The 17783-nt window shown below is 49.6% G+C and overlaps 2 protein-coding genes across 11 annotated transcripts in view; one reads left to right on the forward strand and one right to left on the reverse strand.

The window, feature by feature from the left end:
* Positions 1-811: 811 nt before the first annotated feature.
* CCNQ (cyclin Q) lies at positions 812-14045 on the forward strand. 4 transcript variants are annotated; one of them, XR_008598676.1, is made up of 7 exons: positions 812-1050; positions 4107-4218; positions 4444-4627; positions 6016-6148; positions 7384-7611; positions 8725-9131; positions 13171-14045. XR_008598676.1 is itself a non-coding variant. In XM_055003243.1 (6 exons), the coding sequence occupies exons 2-6, from the start codon at positions 4131-4133 to the stop codon at positions 8812-8814; spliced, it is 723 nt and encodes a 240-aa protein (XP_054859218.1). In that variant the 5' UTR covers positions 812-1050; positions 4107-4130; the 3' UTR covers positions 8815-10430. The 4 variants fall into 4 exon arrangements, 3 of the variants coding, with proteins under 3 accessions (XP_054859218.1, XP_054859220.1, XP_054859219.1); XM_055003243.1 differs by lacking the exon at positions 13171-14045 and having other exon boundaries at positions 8725-10430; XM_055003245.1 differs by lacking the exon at positions 13171-14045 and having other exon boundaries at positions 1000-1046; positions 8725-10430.
* A 2676-nt stretch (positions 14046-16721) lies between these two features.
* ATP2B3 (ATPase plasma membrane Ca2+ transporting 3) overlaps positions 16722-17783 on the reverse strand; it is a 102559-nt gene continuing 101497 nt past the window's right edge. For all 7 annotated transcript variants that reach the window (XM_055003242.1, XM_055003241.1, XM_055003240.1 and 4 more), the window contains one exon: positions 16722-17045. In XM_055003242.1, the coding sequence (XP_054859217.1) occupies positions 16722-17045 (324 nt within the window). The remainder of the gene's footprint in view (positions 17046-17783) is intronic.

A 17783-nucleotide genomic window follows, 5' to 3' on the forward strand; every position in this document is an offset into this window, starting at 1 on the left:
TTCATTTAAACAAGTCAACTTATCAGGGTCAAGAGTTGTTCGACAGTTGTCGACCACTAGGGTTGCCAGCCTCCTGGTGGTGGCTGGAGATCTCCCGGAATTACAACAGATCTCCAGGCCACAGAGATCAGTTCACCTGGAGAAAACGGCTCCTTTTGGGGGGTGGACTCTATGGCATTGTACCTTGCTGAGGTTCTCCCCCCCCCAACCCTGCCTTCTCCAGGCTCCCCAAATCTCCAGGAATTTCCCAACTTGGAGCTGGCAACCCCACCGGCCGCATCCATCGCCCTGAGCCCTTCCCGAATGGCAGGACAAGCATGTGCCAAAGGACAACACACGGCGGGGATCTCAAGAGGGTCGGGGGTGCAGCCCGGGCAGGGCCCCCTCCCGAGTGGCCCTTTTCTCCGCGGCCCGGCTGGAATCCCGGGGTCTCCAGACGCCACCCGGAGGCGCCAGGCCCGGCGGCGAGGCACGGACGCTCCTGCCCACGGAACGGCGTTTGGGCGCCAAAGGGCTTCTTCGCGACGCGGCGGCGGCGGCGGGGGGCCGGGGAAGCGTCCAGGCCCGCAGAAGCACCCGCGCCCCGCCCTGCCGCCGCCCTCAGCATTCCTCTCCCGTAATTGGCTCATTCCACCGTCACTCGGCAGAAAACCGCCTACCGAGCGCTCGGCGTCGCGTGACTGGTCTGTCCAGCCGCTCCTCCTCGCCAGAGGCCAGCGGGCTGCCTATGGGAGACCGACGCCGCCTCAGGGAAGCCCTGCGAGGAGGGCTGCGCGCGCAGGTGCCGGAACACACTGGGCCGGGCGAGGGCTGTAAACCTCACGATGACTGCGAGGGAGCGGAGGCTGCCGCAACGCGAACGCGAGTGACGAAGGAAGAGGCGATTGGGCGGTTCTAAGGAGGCGTCGCTAATAGAAAAAAGCGCCTTTGACCCGGAAGTACTTGAACGGAAACCTTCATGTGGCGGGAACATCCGGGAAGCGAGAGGGTTGTCGCGGGAGCCTCAGGCCTTCAGGCGGAGCGCGGAGGTCCTTCGCGGCACTTGAGTGGGTGAGAGATCGGTGGCTCCGCGAGCCGCTCGGCGCAGTTAGGCCGGGCTCTCCGCCTCGGAGACGTCGCGTCTTTTCGCCTCGCGGGTGACGTCAGTGCAGGAGGCCGCCGGCGTTTTGTGTGACGTCAGGCCGGAGCGTCCGCTAAGGCGACGTTCTGAGGCGGGGGGGGGCCGCCTGGGGCGGGCGCGGATGTGACGTCGCCCCAGTAGTGGCGCGTGGCGATGGCGTCACACACGCGCTTCTGCTCTGGCGGGTGCTGTAAGTTCTAGCTCTGGAATCTCCTCCTTGGCGATCTCGCCCGTCTCCAGCCCAGGGAGCGGAGGATGGACGCGGGTTCGGTCTTCCCTTTTTTGCCCGTGCAGTAGCTGTGGCCTGTTGGATAGGGTGGGCTAGGCTGCCTGACTGAGGGAAAGGGGGACCTGGCAAGTTGCACAGCTGAGTAAGAATTCTCACCCAGGTCAGTCCTCGTACGGTGCTGACCGCTGTACTGTGCTGGTCTGTGATTATGTGATGGGAACCATCCCAAACATCCTATCGGTCATAGCCTTGCTCAACTCTTGCAAACTGGAGGCCATGGCTTGCTTTATTGAGATAAGCTATCTCATTTGGGATTTTCCTCTTTTCCTACTGCCTTCAACTTTTCCAAGCATTTCCCCCCCCCGTTAGTCTTGTCTTCTTATCAGGTGACCAAAGGACAATAACCTCAATTTCATCATTTTAGCTTCTAGAGAGAATTAGGCTTGATTTGATCTAGATCCCACTTGTCTTTTCGGTATCCATAAAACTCTCCTACAACATCATGATTAAAATTAATCAATTTCAACCTTCCATTTCTCGTTTTACAATTTCAAGCTTACTTAATTCATACCTTATATTCCATATTCCTATTATGTTTGTCGCACAGCTTTGGACTTTTCTTTTGCATCTATTCACCTCAGCAATTGGACATCGTTTCAGCTATAGTCCAGCTGCATCATTAAGAAGATCACTGTTCATACTTATCCTCTGCTCTTCCCCAATAGCTAATTTAGTGCCTTCCGACCTGAGGGTCCTGTCTTCGAGCACTATATCTTCATTCATTTTGGATTGTCTCATTATAGGGTTTTTGAGGTAAGGGATGATCAGATGTAGTTTACTACTGCCTTTTTCAGTGCAGTATTAACCACTTTTAGCTGAATGTCATTGCCTTCCACCAGTACCACTACTGCTGCAGCCCAGTAAGCTACCCTTCAAGAATTCCTCTACCCCCATCACCAATGGAAACGGTCAGTTCTCTCCTGCTGATGTGCCCCTTGATTCCCAAAGGGGGTGGATGCATCTTAGTCTGGTACCTCAGCTTTGACCTTGAGTGACTCTGCTAGGAATTGAGGCTCTGTGCTCCTGACAGTATTGCTCTCAGCTTCATTGACACACTCAAACCCCCTCACCACGTTAAGGTGTATATCCAAGTACGATTCTAAATCCCTAAAGCTGCAGAGTTTGATATCTTCATGTTTGGGATGGTTCCCAACTCTGGCTGGAGATGGAAAAATACTGGAATGTGAGTCATGAGGAAAGACTGAGTATCAGCCCCCATCCCGGAGATATGCAAAGATGTAAGACAAAAGAGGCCTTCTAGAAGCTCCTGCTTTAGCATCCACACTCTTCTGAATCTCCCCTCATTGTCCTTCCCACTCTGGGTTGTTCAGGGACCTGATAAGCCCTTCATGTCCAAACATCATTGTTATGCACAATCATACCTTTCCCAATTTTATTGTCTCGCCTCAGGAAACAGCCGTTAAGCGATGTCAGTTTTGCATTGAGCCCTTCAGCCATGTGCTCAGTGTCTGAGCTATCCCCTTTTTTTTTCTCCGTGAAGCGCTGGTTGTCTTCACTGCTGCCTCCATGGAACCTTCCTCTTCAAGACTAGTAACTATAGCCCTCCCTGAAACTGCTTTCCCATTTCCTCACTGTTTTCTTAGTTAACCCTGTGTGCATGCTGTATGTGTTTCTTGTATACTTGCCTTTTATTTCTCTGTTAATAAAAAACCATTCCTGTTGAACCTCTGCCTGTTTATTAGAGAGACCTCTAAGTGAACGATCCTTCTGTACACTGGTGAAGATCCTGTTAGTTACCCTCTGCTGTGTCTCCTTGTATGCTAATTCCCCCAACTCACAAGGAGACACCCCTCAATTTAGGGTAACAAACAGGCCAATCTAATTCGGAGTTCTTTGCAAGAGCCCGAGTAATGACTCTCGAGGCCCTTCCCAACCCTGTTATTCTATGATAATTAACTACTAGGTGCTGCTGGTTATTGGTTCATTGGTGGACTGTGGCTGGCCTCACACACATCTCCAAGTCTTGCTTATTGTAGCTGCTAGCTGTAAGTTGCATTATGATCAAGTTTGAGAAGAACCTGCGGTGTGTGTGTGGAATCAAACAAGTGTTGCAATGACAGGATGCTGTTTCCATTTCAGCCTGTTTCTGGGAAGGAGTGGCAATTTGGAGTGATCCAGCTTTAAGGAGATCTCCTTTGACTTTCTTATCGGTTGGAATGTTTCTGATTTTTGGCAGAAGTGCAACATTTTTTGTGATGCTGAGCTGGTTGAAATATTTTTATTTTACTGCTTAGTGAATATTCTCGCTGGTGAAGTATTGACACCTTGTTTATGGACATGTTTCTTCCTGAGAATAAGATTGGAGTTGGTATAGCACTAGAACTTCTCTTCTGTGTTAACAGCATGATGATAACTGGTGTGGTACTGGGCTACATATACCCACGTGGCAGGACCTTTGTGTGCCAGCAATGTCATGACTCTTGCTAAAGCCCAGGTTCTTTTCGAGGGGCAGGGGACTTCCCTCCATGTCTGTGGAAGTGTTAGCTTGCAGCTGGCACTGGACTACCAAGGGGTGGGGAATTTGGGCCCCAATTCTTTGCCCAAGATTCAGTAAACGGGGTTGAAGGAGTATCCTCCTCCAGGGTTTGAGGACAACTTGGCTTGTTCAGGGAGCAAAGCGGCCTGACATGGGAAAGCAGGCCTCTGAGTCTGACCAAGCTCCTTTTGCTTGTGCAGGTGCTTTGGGACGGGTTGACACTTATGGAACCAACTGTGTTGCAGGAGGGCAGCCAAATACCACCAGATGCCAAAACGCACTTCAAAGTCTGCAGGTTCATCATGGAGGCAGGTGAGAGAGTTGCTGAACTGCATTTAATTCCCATGTTCCTATCAGCAAGGCTTCGGTGTCCACCTTCCATGTGTCTGCCCTTGACACACACTCTGCTGCCTGAGGCAGGTGTCTTAACCTTGCCTCCTGGTCCTGCCGTCCTTGAGTTAAGGTGGGTTGCACCTTGTCAGGGGCTCTTTTCATCCTTGGACTGGAGAGCCACATACTCTGTCCCCTTCCCAACAGGTGTGAAGCTGGGCTTGCGATCTATCCCCATTGCCACAGCATGCACCATCTATCACCGCTTTTTTATGGAAATGCCTCTGGAATCCTATGACCCATACCTGGTAGCTCTGGCTGCCCTGTATCTGGCTGGGAAGGTGGAAGAGCAGCACCTGAGGACAAGGGACATCATCAATGTATCCCACAGGTAAAGAGGATGGCATGTGTATGTGAAAGTTTTGGGAGGTGGGTCAAAGGGCAGATGTCATGTTGGGTTATGTGCTGATGTCACACCTGGGCAGAACCCCTGTCAGTGTGTATCAGTGTGTCAGCTGACACTCTAGAAGCTGTGACATCACATACGGGATTTTGCCTGTATGTGACCTTGGCACATAGCCCAACATCATTATTGCCCCCTACTGTTCTCCCATTGGCCACAAAGGTGAGGACAGGTGCGGGGGCAAAGTGGGTAAACAGCATCTTTAGGTTAAGCATCAAGGAGGCCCAAGTTCAGATCTTCATTCACAAGTGACCTTGGCCTAGTCATTCTCACTGTAGAGAGTTTATTTTGGATCCCGCAGATACATAAACCCAGCCCTTTCAGTATTTTGATGGGGGCTTCCAAAGAATGTTTTAGGCAGCTGTGCTTCCAGTTCCTGAATTTAGCCCAATAAACGTGATGTGTAGCAGCTCCGAATTAGGACTTCCAGCTAAAGGATTTTAAAGTGATGAATCACCTGCCCTTTAATTAATCAGTGCATTGAGAGGTCAAATGCCCATATAGTTGCTGGTTTGCAAAGTTGGCAAACACAGCTGGAAGGAAAAAGTAGTCTTGTTACCGGGAGGGAGTTTCTTTTCCTGGAATTCCTGTCTTTAGATTCAGCCACTGATTCCTCTTATTCTCAGTTTTTCTCTTGGAAAAGGGATTTGTGTTTCACTCAACTCTAATTTCTGTGGGAAGAAACCAGTGCACCGTTTGTGACTTCAGCCTTTGCTGCTGTTTTTTCAATGTTACAAACCACAGCAGGGTGCTCTAGCAGGAAGACATTGACTGCCTCTGAGCTTCTACAGAGTGGAATTCTAAACTTTTGCAGAACTTTCCTTCCTTCCTCCCCCCCCCCCTCCTCTTTGAATGGCTCTTTGAGCAAAAGAGAATTGATTGGAAACGGATAATACATTCCTAAATAAAGGAAAAGAGAAGGAACGTTGGATTTTAAGGAGAAACTGGGTAAAGAGGAATTAAGAGAATTTCTGTTCATCATCTTAGGAAAAAGTGTCTCAGCATTTGCTTTTTTCCTTCCTTATAGCGGCCACACCGCAACTGCTTCAAAAAAAAAAAAAGTGGAAGCTCACAAGTGTACTATTTAAAATTTGCTCTTGCTGGTAAAAGAGGCTGTCTGATGAATCTGCAGCTATTCTCTGCAGGGGAGGGACGCAGAAGATTGTGAGGTCACAGAGGAGGCCGGGGCAGAACGGCCACCTATGCAAGGCTCACGTGTGGCTGCTGTTTTCTACCACTGGCAACAGATTCAAAGCCACTTTAAATGGTTGGAATGGCTGTGGCTCCTTCTTGCATCTTTCTCTGCTCTCGTGCAGGTACATGCATCCCCGGAGTGACCCGCTAGAGCTGGACACCCACTTCTGGGAGCTGAGGGACAGCATTGTCCAGTGTGAGCTGCTCATGCTACGGGTGCTGTGCTTCCGGGTCTCCTTCCAGCACCCTCATAAGGTCCAGAGTGCATAGCAGGGGTGGGAGTGGGATGTGTGCTTTGTTTGGGAGACGAGGGGTTATGTCTTCACTCCTCTTAGTTTAGAAGTTGGGATTGGCCCTGGAAGCCAAGACCTCTGGGTCCTGCCCCTGCTTCCAGTGTTGCTGCCGATTTCTACTAGGGAAATTCCTGGGGGTTTGAGGGCAGAGTTCGGAGGATGGAAGGGAGCTCAGCAGGGATGTGATGCCATAGAATCTGCCCTCCCAAACCACCATTTTTCCAGGCGAACTAATCTGTTTAGTCTGGAGGTCCATTGTAATTCCTGGAGGACTCCAGGCCCTACCTGAAGATTGGCAAATACACACTTCCCAGAACAGAGGCTGCTCTAGGTAGTTAGAAAAGGGCAGAGGAGAATCTGGTCCAGAGAAAGGAGGGCTGAAGTTGAGAACGAGAACAGAAAGCCGGGGGTCCAAAGCAGTGGCGGCAAGAATAAATTACACTAAATGAAGCAGGGACTGAGTGCTCCCAAGTTCGATTCTCTGTCCTTGAAGGGGAGGCAGGGCAGGTAGTTTGAATGCTAAGGGAAGGCCATTGGAGGGTGCCAGGAGCCCATGTGGAGGGAGTGCCTGAAGTGCTGGTCTGGTTTGTGAGGTTCGCTGAGCAGCCATGAAGCTCCCTGGGCACAGCATTGTGCATAACCTGCCTCTTGTGAGGAGATGTGTAGAGTCCTCTACAGTGATGATGGTGATGATGTGAAGAACTTCAGGGTTCCTTGCGTTGCTTTGTTTTTTCAAACCAAAGTGACTTTATGCTTGAGAGCCACGGACATGGTTTATTGTGTGTAGGCATTGTTGGCATATCTAAATCTCAGGTAGAATGCTTATCTGAAGAAGTGGGCTGTGACTCACAGCAGCTCATTTTGAAACAAACGTGGTTAAGGTGCCACTGCTCTTTTTAATGTTTTTGTTGCTATGTTATTTTTTATGTTACTAGAATAAGCCAGTGTGGTGTAGCCTCTGGAATGTTAAATTTGGGGAAACTGGAGTCCCTACCCTGTGAAGCTTGCTAGGTGGCCTCGCGCAAGGCTCCCTGTCTCTCAGCTTCACCTTCCTCGTTATTGTGAGAATAAAGCGGAAGGGGGGAGAGGAAGAACACACATTACGCCTTTCCATTTGGAAACTGGATGTTGATCTAGAGACTGAGTTGCTCCTCTGTGTCTTGCCTGTTCCTGACAACTGCCCTTCTCTTCTTGCAGTACCTGCTTCATTACTTGCTATCTTTGAAGCACTGGATGAACCGGCACAGCTGGGATCGGACCCCGGTGGCAGTGGCAGCTTGGGCCCTGCTGCGGGATAGCTACCACCGGCCGCTGTGTCTGCAGCATGCCCCACAGCACATTGCTGTGTCTGTCCTCTACCTTGCCCTGCAGTGTTATGGGGTGGAGGTGCCCGCTGACACTGAAGCAGAGCGGCCTTGGTGGCAGGTAAGGAACAGGGAGTGAGCAAGCCACTGGCCTTGGGCGATCGGGAATAGATTCTTCTTTAGCCTAGGCCAGGTTAGAGTAGTTACCTTGGAGCACACCCACGTGGAAGCTTCCTGCTTCCTTAATTTGCAGCTTTTACACTGAACCAGAATGATGGGAAGTGCCGAATCTCCGTGAGTGAGCTACAGGTGTGGCCTGCATGTTCCACATCAGTCCTATGGTTGCTCCTGCCTGCCCTGCAGGGCCAGTGTGGGAAACAGTGCGAGGTGCACTGGCAGGTGTGCACCAGCTACTCCTCTCAGCCATGCCATTAAGAGAGACAGAGCAAGATACAGGGGCTCAGAGAATGGTGCTGCTTCGGGAGAGGAGCGGTGGGCCGGGCTTCCTGTTAGAGTATATTGAAGAGCCTCATAAGTCTGCCATTTGCTCTGAAGGGCGGCAGCCCTGTCCTGCAGCTGTAGGCATTGCTTGCCTTGTGATGGTGAGGATTTGCGGAGAACTCTGCTGGGAGGGAAGGGCACGTGGCCTCAGGAACGAGAGGGATGATTTGGCCCCTCCTCAGCCCTTGGAGCCCCCACCCCTGGTCCAGAGGCTTCGGAAAGGAATTTGGATAAAAATCCACTGAGGCTTTCTGTTGGTTTCTGGATGATGTCCTCGAGTGGCGCCCTCCTGCTCAGGTCCCAGTTGACCTTCTGTGGAGTCAGAAAGAGCTCCTGTTTAGAGATGGTGGCTGGTGAGGAGAGCTGCAAGTGAAACGAGAGAAACTCCACAGCCCGCAGTTTACCTTCAGAATGTCATTGTGTGGACCGGGCCTTTTTTCATTTTCACACCGCAGTCAGCTGCCTTAGAGCCCACTGAACAATGCCCGCACGTTCTTCTTTCCCTCTGTTGCTTCTGATCAGGCGTGTTTGGCGTGATTTTGAAGCAATACAAAAACTTGCCAGACCCAATTCTCAATGGTGGAAAGTGGGATGGCCCCGTGCAGCCTGCGTGGCGAGCCCCCTTTCAAACTGCCTTCAATTTCGGGGGGTGGGAGCAGACCCCGCCCGCCCGCTTGCCAGCTTCCTGCTTCTCCCGGACCTTTTCATCCGACCTGGTTTTCTGTCCTTTTAGGTGTTCAGTGAGGATCTCTCCAAGAGCATCATTGACCGGATTGTCTTGGACTTGATACAGATTTACACACTAGACACAGAAATCTCTTAAGTGCCTCTGGGCAAGAGGGAGAAGGATGTTCCCCAAGCCCACCGCAGGCTCCGATCAGGGAGCCGTGCTCTGAGCAGAAGGAAGAGGTGCTGTAGACTGCTTTGGATTTTGCTCCGTCCTTTTGAGTCACGCCTTTGAATGGGACTGGAACCACACCAGCAGCCAGATGGAGCCACAGACCAGCTGGTCCTGCCCTGCGACGCCGCTTCCCGCCTGCTGTCAGACTGCAGCCTTTGCCTCCTGCTCCTTGAACTTGGAGCTGGGCTAGGGCTGGTGAGGAAGGGCTCCGCTGCCTACCTGTGGATCCCCTGTTCCAGGTGAAATTTGCTTCCTGGGTCTTCTCCTTCAGCACTGCTTTTGGAAGTCTCCACACCACCATGGCTTTGCTTTGACTCTGATGAGAACTCAACTGAAGGCATGGCACACTGGGAGAGCGTTCACTCTGGGCATGGCACTGTAGATCTGTGGGGCTTCTGAGGCAGAGGTTGACCCCACACATCCAGAGTCTTTCATTCTAGAGTGAAAATGGGACTGTGTGCCAGCCAGCCTTTTTTCATGCTTCACCAGGCTGTGGCGTTTCTCTTTCACATGATGTTCTGTGCATGGATGGCGGTCAGGTGGCTTATTGCAGGGCCCTCAGGGGCGAGGGAGGAAGGTCAGCCCTCTGTGGCTACGTTCAGACGGACTGGAAGGAGGTGGCGGGATCCAGTCAGACTTTGTTGCTCCTGTTATGTCATGGCAACTATCCATATGCAGGGGCTAAATTGCCAGCTTATGGCCAGGGATTGCCTTTGTCTCCTGGAGCCTTCTCTTCAGCCTCCTCTAGCCTCTACCAGAGCCCCAGGGGGGTTGGTGGTTGTAGCCAGCCCTTCTGTTGCCCCCAGGAGGCTGCCCTCCATTTTCTCAGCCCGTGCCCTTTCCTTCTCCACCAGCAGCTCTGGGCAAGGTCCACTGACTCATCCCTCCTCTCTCTTGTCGCTGGTCTCCTCCTCCAGGACTCCATCCCAATCCAGCCAGCCCCTCACTGCCCTCTCCTGGCCAGGGCTTCTCAGTCATCCAGTCATCTCCTGATAGCACTACGTCCTGATTATGCCTGGGCCCACTCATCTCTTGGGTGGAAGCCTGGCTGCTGCTCTGCCCAGCTGCTGGGCCAGCCTGAACCCAGTCCTCTGTGGGTGCTGCTGGCCTCAGCACCTTTCCTCTGGAGCCCTCTGCCTCTCCTTGACACAGGCAGCCCCTCCCTCCTGTAGTGGGCTCTCAAGTGAGCTGGGGTGTTGCACCTACAGTTAGAAACATAGTGGTGGGGGGGAGGGAGTCAGGGGCCTGGTCTTGTCAGCCTTGGGATCCCTTTTCCACAGCCCACGGTGCATACAGGGCTTGTGTGGCTGATGGGGCTGGCTAACAATTTGTGGGATGAATGAAGAATGACGAAAGCTGCTGGCACTGGGAAATGCCAAAGGAGGGGGGGGGGACTTTTACAAGATTATATGCTGTGTTTCTAATGTATATAAACTGCTTCACCCATGGGATGGAAAGCCTTGGCCTCCAAATGGAACTGTGAAAGGTGGGGGAGCTGTTGTTGGAATAAAGCCTGGAGTGCAGTCCCCTCGCCCTTTGCTCTGTGTCAGCCCTGCTGTGGACAAGTGTGGGGTTCCTTTTTCAGGGGGATTCTGGTTCCCTCTGCTGGTTGCCTCTGTTGGTCATCTACTTGGGCCATCAGGCCAGTTACCCATTTTCATTTAGCTAGCAGGGAGGCAGCAGACGGGGCTGAGGTCTGCCATGTAATTGGCCGCTGCTTCAGGAGGAGGAATTCTTACCTCTAGTGAGGAGAGCAGATTTGGAACGTGCAAGCGAGGATGGGGCGCGCGGTGGATAGAAATAAGGAACACTGTTTGGATGCAGAAATCCTTTGCATAAAGGAACCCTGTGCCCTAAATAGCAGAGTCCCTACCAAAACTATTTGTTGTTTCTAAACGCTAAGCACAAACTGCTGATAGGCTTTTATTTGCATACGTGAAGGCCAGGAACTTGTTTTTATGGTTTCATGGGAGCTACTCTGGCTTAAGTAAAATAATATGTTGAGTGACTCCACATGCCATTTACATTTCGTGCTCGGTTTTCTTTTTACAGAGACCAAAGTTGAGATTGGCCAAGGAGATTTTGAGACTCTTAGAACTGTGGAACTGAAGTATGCTGCTGTGGAGGGTAGGGGAGACAAGGGGCGGAGGAGGTTTGTGTGAGGTTCGTTCTTCTATCAGTTGGAAGTCTTGCCAGGGCTCTTAATATGATTTCCAGGGACCTCTTCATACTTTCGTTTTTTTAGGTTGAAACTTAAAACGATGATGTATGCATGAGACAAAGGCATATAGGAAGGTTCATGACAGCCAGGCTTGGTTGCTACTCCAAGTTTAAATATACCCTTGGAGGCAAACCCCACAAGGGGTGTAGAATGGCCCTGTACTGTTCCTACTTTTCCCCACTGTGGCATACACATGGCCCCGATTCTGTCCTACACTTCTGTAAATCCTCTGGCAGCTGATTTGGTCTCTAGTTTAGTCACAGTACTGAAGGTGGAAGCAGGGGAATCTTGATGACCTGGCGAGAGGCTTGGGCTCATCCTTTCCCCTCCTCTGGCTTGCATCCAGAAGGTGCTGTAGAGCTGGAGTCTCTGGCCTTGTTGAGCCAATAGCCACTCCTGAATTCTGAGAACAGGTAGTGTGAGCCACAACAAAAATGGCTGCCATGAGGGAGAGACCAAACACAAAATGGCTGCCATGAGAGACCAAACACAAAATGGCTGCCATGAGAGACCAAACACAAAATGGCTGCCATGAGAGACCAAACACAAAATGGCTGCCATGAGGGAGAGACCAAACACAAAATGGCTGCCATGAGTCTTGGTCCAATAGCCAAGTGTTGGGAGGTTCCAGGAAGTGTTAGGTGCTTCCAAGCCAAGCACTCCCCTAGGATAAAGGCAGTGGCTTCTTAATGAGTGCTCCCTGCAGGTGTATAGAGGTGATGGGTTTTTAAAATTCCAGTGAAGAGGATGAGAGCTAGAACTCTCTCTCTGCTTTGAGGGAGGAATAAGTAGTCATTAGGAAAGGCCTTGGCAGGTGCCCGGACACTCACAGGCTCCGTGTTGGGGATCACTTGCAGCAGGATGTATAAAAGAGCTGCCAAAACAATCAGGCTTTGGGGGTTTGTTTCCATGTAGAGAAAGAGGAAAGGCATGATGAAGATCATGGGCATAGGTATGGGCCGGGGGGGTGGGGAGCGGGGAATCTCTCTTTTCTTTACCAAAGCACTAGATCTCCAACTGAATTAAAGAACAGTGGGTTCAGGATATACCAAATGAAATCTCTTGTGATTTATAGGGATTCATAGCCTCAAGCTGTGGTGATAGCTTTAAAGAGGGACTGGTCAAATTCTGGGCGGGGTCTGTGGAGGTTATTAACTGAAATAGAGCCTCCAAGCAGGATACCCATCAGTACCAGACTTCATCTTGTTCTGTGAACTCCTCTAGGTGCTTGTTTGGGAGGTAATCTGGGTGACCCTTCAGTCAGTTACACTCTCTCTGCTTAACTGCTATCACAAGGGGGTTGTCAAGACAATAAAGTGGCGGAGGAGAGGACTGTATTGTAAGCTGCTTGGGATCCCAATTGTGGAGAAAAGCAAGGTATAAACAAACAATGCAGTGGCAGTTCTTAGGTTTACTTTCATGCTTACACCTTTGGGTCTCATCTTTTGGGAAGTCCAGATGCCTCTGCCAGTGTGCTCCATCTCGGATGGATGAATCAGTTCCTACTGTTACCAGACCAGGGTGTAGAAAAAGCAGCCCCAGGAGGCTGCCTTAGTAGCTAGACCAGCAGTGGGCAGCCTTTTCTGGCAAGGTAGAACCTTACTCCTGTGTGCGTTGCAGGATGTAAACAGTTTTCCTTTGCTGGATGTACAGGGGGAGAAGGCAGCACAGGAAAACCTAATGTCAGTGTAGTTCTGCCTCTGCCTTCGCCAGGCCTGACTGCTTTTTTTCAGCCACAAACCCTTGCTAGCAGTGCTGTACTGCACATGTCCAAAGATGTATCCAGAGTGAGCTCTGACAGCATTTGCGCATGCCTGTCTGTCTTGCATGTTTGTCCCGTGGAGGCAGAAGACAATCATGATGCACAGCCTAAACTTTGTGCCTCTGTGGATACAGAATGGTGTAGCCACTCTGTGGCTTGACAATTTTGTGGCGAACACCTTGTGTACTTTGGATTGGAAGTTAGTTGAAAACCGGTTCATCTGAGGTTGCTTCCACAGAATATTTTTTCTGCTTTGGCTTCCAACTGGTAGTTCATTGTTGTGTTTTCTGTGCAGTTCCCATGTGTGCCTACACAGAAGAACACTTGATGAACAACAGTTACAGGTAGGTGAAACCCTGTTTATTTTTGTTTGGGGAGCTTCCACGTGATGTAATCTTCCTTTCCCTGTCCACACTCCTTTCTCAAACTGGTTTTTTTCTGATCTTTTTTTGGAACTCCTGCAGTTCAAGTGCACTGTCAGGCTGTTGGGACAGAAAGGTGTGCATTTTCTTGTTTAGCAAAGGCCCCACCCATTTTGGCACCCCTTTCCTGCCATCAGCCCCTCACAACTCCCATTTTTCCTGTTAGGCTTGGTAAGGAAAAATTCAGTTAGTTGTTACAGTGCTATAGCAAATACTGATTTTCTGAAAAGCCCTCCAGTGGCAGGGGAAAATGTAAGGAAAATGCTACTGGGAGCAAAATGCACTGAAAATTCTCATAATGGAAGCCATATTGCTAATGTGCGTGCCTCCGCATTCACAGCAAAACAGAATTGTTGCCATGTGAAAGCTGCCTTAGATTGAATGTGTGATGTATGACTCGTCTTGTGTTTTTAATGGTCTGACCCTTTAGGAAGGAGGCAGCTCACAGAGTGCCCGCTTTTCATTATTCGTCTGTCTTAAAGGACCGTGTATAAAACATCACACATTGAATGGAGGGGAATAGGGTAGCAAAGTTGCTACAAGGAAGGAGTGGGGTGCTGGTTAAAGTGGAGGAAAAGGGTTAGGGCTATAGAAACTTTAGAAAGTGCAATACACTTTGTAGATGGTCCCTAATGTGAACTGACTTTGCTTTATACATGTTTCCTCTATCACCAGTATAGTTTTTAATGGCAGCCAGCATTTTAAAAAAACGTCGTCCCACTTAATAAAACCATTTAACCGATCTGAATGCATTGTAGTTTGGGGTAGTTCCTTCCATTTGGACAAATGTACAAGCTCTTTTTAAACTTATTTATTTCTTTAAAAAAACCTTTACCCTCTACCCTTTTTAAATATGGTTTAGAAAAAAATATCCCCAACAAGAAGAGAATCTCCCCCACCCCTTTGGAGGAATGTCCTTTCCCTCCCGATCAGTGTGAAATAGCAGAACTCACTGGTAAACGGCTGGCAAATTTGTACAGCAGTAAAGTGACCTTTTTTTTGAATGTTTTTAAATATATATATATATATATATATAATATTTGTTTCTATCAATAATATCTACAATATTGAATGAAAATAAGCCCAGGCAGAGACTGCGGGTTTCCTTTGCCCCATTCCTTTTCCTCGAAAATTAAACACTTACGATTTTGGATTTTATTTTCTTCTTTAAACACTCAGATGAGGAAAAAGAATTTTTTTTTTGTTTTCTTTTTTTCATTTTGTTTTTCTTGGAAAGAAAAGATGGCAACAAAGAGATTTACAGATGGGTTTGGCATTTGCCCTTCCGAGGAAGGGATGGCTTTTCTGACAGTGCTGTAGCTGGTATTTTCAAGCAGGTTTGTCCATGGAAAATGCAGAGCACGTCCCACAGCTATGAACATGACGGCCCTTTAGCCTTGGTTTGATGGGAGCAGCTGAGGCTGCAGCGGTGGAGGGTGATTCAGCTCCACAACCTGGGACCAATGACCTGGTCGGGGGTGGCCCCCAGCTGTCCTGGCCTGGTTCAGTTTTAATCGCCAGGGATTGAGCACTTGTGACAGATCCAGGGAGAGGTCTTCAGTGGCCCCTGCGTGTGCGCCTCAGCCCTGGGAGTTCAGACAGGTTGGTGGGTTTGGGCCTTGCTGAAGATCATGTCAGCCAACTAGCCTGCTTGAGGGGGCGGGGGTTCCACTTTTCCTACTCCATTTTATTTCAGGTCCCAACAGGATTCATGTGTAGAAGCCAGGGGGACAGTGGACAGGAGAGAGACAAGTCCTGATCCCCTCCCAGCTTGCATGCGTTTTCAGTCAAGCCTACCTCACTGGATTGGCGTAAAGGGTAGCCGCCTGTAGGTTATTCTGTGTTCTTTGAGGGAAGGCTGCGAGAGAAATGTTTTTCCTGGTGCTTCTGTTTTCCTCTCCCCCCATAGAGAAGTGATCTGACTAGTACTACACCTAGGTTAGAAATAAAGCATTGCAGCGATTTTTGTGATATCTAATTCCCCCTCCCCACAACCAATTTTGGTGCATGAGGCAGAAAATACGAATGGTTCCCACTCACTTCCTGCTAACGGATACAGGGCATGAACAAGTGATACGGTTTCCTGAGCAATTCTAGCAGGGTAAGCCTCTTTCAGATGGGTGAGGCCTAGGAAGGAGAAATCCCAGGTGGTTTGTGCTGCGTGGATCGGATCTGCCCGTCTTCACCTGCTGCTCTTAATGATGTCGACTTCTTCCTGCCTCATGGGAAAGCCATAAGGTTGCCCTCTGCATGCTGGGAAGTTCCCTTGTGTTTGGGGGTGGAGCCTGTCGAGGGTGGGTTTTGGAAAGGGGAGGGGCCTAGACAGCATATCTGCTGTAAATTAGAAACCTAATCTATTATCCAATAATTTAGTAAAGGTGTTGCCTCCTTTTCTCCTAGGCATAAACAAAAAAGTGCCAGCTTTCGTTTCCCCCTCCCCTTCTTCCTGGTTCAGCATTTTCTTGGAAGCTGGTTAAAATTACCAGTTGTAGGAAGCGTTTGGATTTTGAGCACTTCGGGGACACGGCGGACAGCTTCTTTCTCAAGCAGAGCTCCATTTTTGTTCACTGTTTCTGGACAATGGCCTGAAAAAGTCAAATCTTGCCGCCAGATCATTCAGTAACTCTGCAGGGCTCAACTGCTCAGCAGTTGAGCTACAGACATTCTCTCCTGGTAGGAAATGCTCCTTTCCCCTTTCCTGGCAAACCCTGGTATAAAATACAAGCTACAGCAAGCGATGATTTTTTAAAAAACAAACCAAAATTGCCCCAGACTGAAATTCCATCAGGGGAGGTGGGGTAAGGAGAAAAGGGGGTTTGATAACAGGCATGCGTATGGTCAGAAGGTCCATTAATACATCTGTCAGTTGGTATCGTGTATATATATATATATAAGATAATTATATATATATATATTTATATTTAAGATAATAGATGTCTAGATTATTCTCCCCCCTCTTTTTGTTATTTTCCCCTTGCAAATATAGTTCTTTTTTAAACTTTGGAAAAAACCAGAAACAAAAAGAGGTCCCAGAAATAACTCAAAGCGGCTCCCAAATGGGTTCGTTGCGGGTTCAGTGGCTGTGTTTTGTGTCCAAAGAGAAACAAAGAACAGACTAGAGAAATGGGTGGTTTTTCCTGTATGCCTTCCAGGATTCAGCCCACCCCTCATGGGTGCCTCTGAATAAAACTTCTCCCCCCGCCCCCAAAGTTTGCTGTATCGCTTTTGTTGCGTCTTATTTGCCTGAGCCAAGCCGGTCCATTGCCACCCAGGGAGAGAAAAAGTCTCCAGTGCCACGAGTGGACTCTCCCACCTCCTGCTCGCTTTCCTTCCTGGCTCACTGAGCTCGTCCTAACTCCACGGAGAACCTGGCGGCCCCTGATGAGCACAAAAGTCATTCCGTCTGGTTGCGTGTGGGGCTGTGTTAAAGGGACGTTTCCATGCTGTGGAGTGGGCTCACTGGGCTGGACGAGGAGGTAGGTGTCTTGCTGACATCGGTGCTTAGGTAGATGCCGCTGTCAATGGCATTGTTGTTCTTGTTGGGGGATTGTGGGGGGCTAGCCCGGAAGCGCCGTCTTGGGGGGGCCTCGCTCTCCTCCACGTCGGTATCGTCAATGAGGGGGATGTTGTGTATGTAGTCGTTGATCAAGAACTCGGGCGTCGTCATGAAGTTATGGATGGAGGTCTTCGTATCTGGCTTTTCCAGCCCTTCGTAGAGGGAGCTACGGAACGCTTTCACTACGCGGATCTGCAAGGAAGGCCAAAGGGAAGGAGGAGAGAGAGAATGAGTGCTTACTCGTGGTTGCTGAAGCCGTAGCCAAGCCGTAGTTGTGGGTCCTGCCAGCTGCTCCTCCTCTGCCATCCTGGCTCACTCAAGACTGGGGAACTGGGATAGGACTAGTGGCCCCCACCGCTGAAATTTCCCCTCCCTAGCTTTACAGACCAGATGTTGAAAAAGTCTCTCCACGGATCAAATGTCTCCCATGAGTTCCCAACCCTGATCATTAAAAGCACATCTAAAAGACATTTGTAACTGGCTTTATACCACTTTAACCGTCATGGTTTCCCCAAAGAATCCTGGGAAATGTAGCTTGGCGAGGTTGCTCAGTATTCTCTTGGAGATGTCTAGTTCCTCTTTAATGTCCTACAGTTCCCAGAATCTCTGGGCAGAATGACCATTAAACCAGCATAAATCTGTGGCATCAACATAAATAGCTCTTAATGGCGCGATGGGGATTGTTCCTGGATTTCGTCCAAGCAAATCTTGTATGCTATTTCTTAGCTATATTCCTATCCACTTCCCAAGACTTACAAATAGAACTTAAGAGGTAAAATTCAGGCTGGTGAAACAGCTACTGAGCCACAAGTATGGCAATGGCAGGCTCTTCATACTTCCCCTGTACTGTTTAGAGTTTCCTAGTTTGGCTGCATGGCTCCAACTTTCTGAATCCAAAGGTCCTCTCAAACCTCAGGAAACAACTCTACA

The sequence above is a fragment of the Eublepharis macularius genome, chromosome 19, assembly GCF_028583425.1.
Source record: "Eublepharis macularius isolate TG4126 chromosome 19, MPM_Emac_v1.0, whole genome shotgun sequence".
NCBI lineage: Eukaryota > Metazoa > Chordata > Lepidosauria > Squamata > Eublepharidae > Eublepharis > Eublepharis macularius.

Bases quoted from the DNA above. Each gene is read 5' to 3' on its own strand.
- CCNQ (XM_055003243.1), top strand. From the start codon at position 4,131: ATGGAACCAACTGTGTTGCAGGAGGGCAGCCAAATACCACCAGATGCC. The intron at 4,219-4,443 runs GTGAGAGAGTTG...CCTTCCCAACAG, and splicing joins CAGGTTCATCATGGAGGCAG to GTGTGAAGCTGGGCTTGCGA. The intron at 6,149-7,383 runs GTCCAGAGTGCA...CTCTTCTTGCAG, and splicing joins CCTTCCAGCACCCTCATAAG to TACCTGCTTCATTACTTGCT.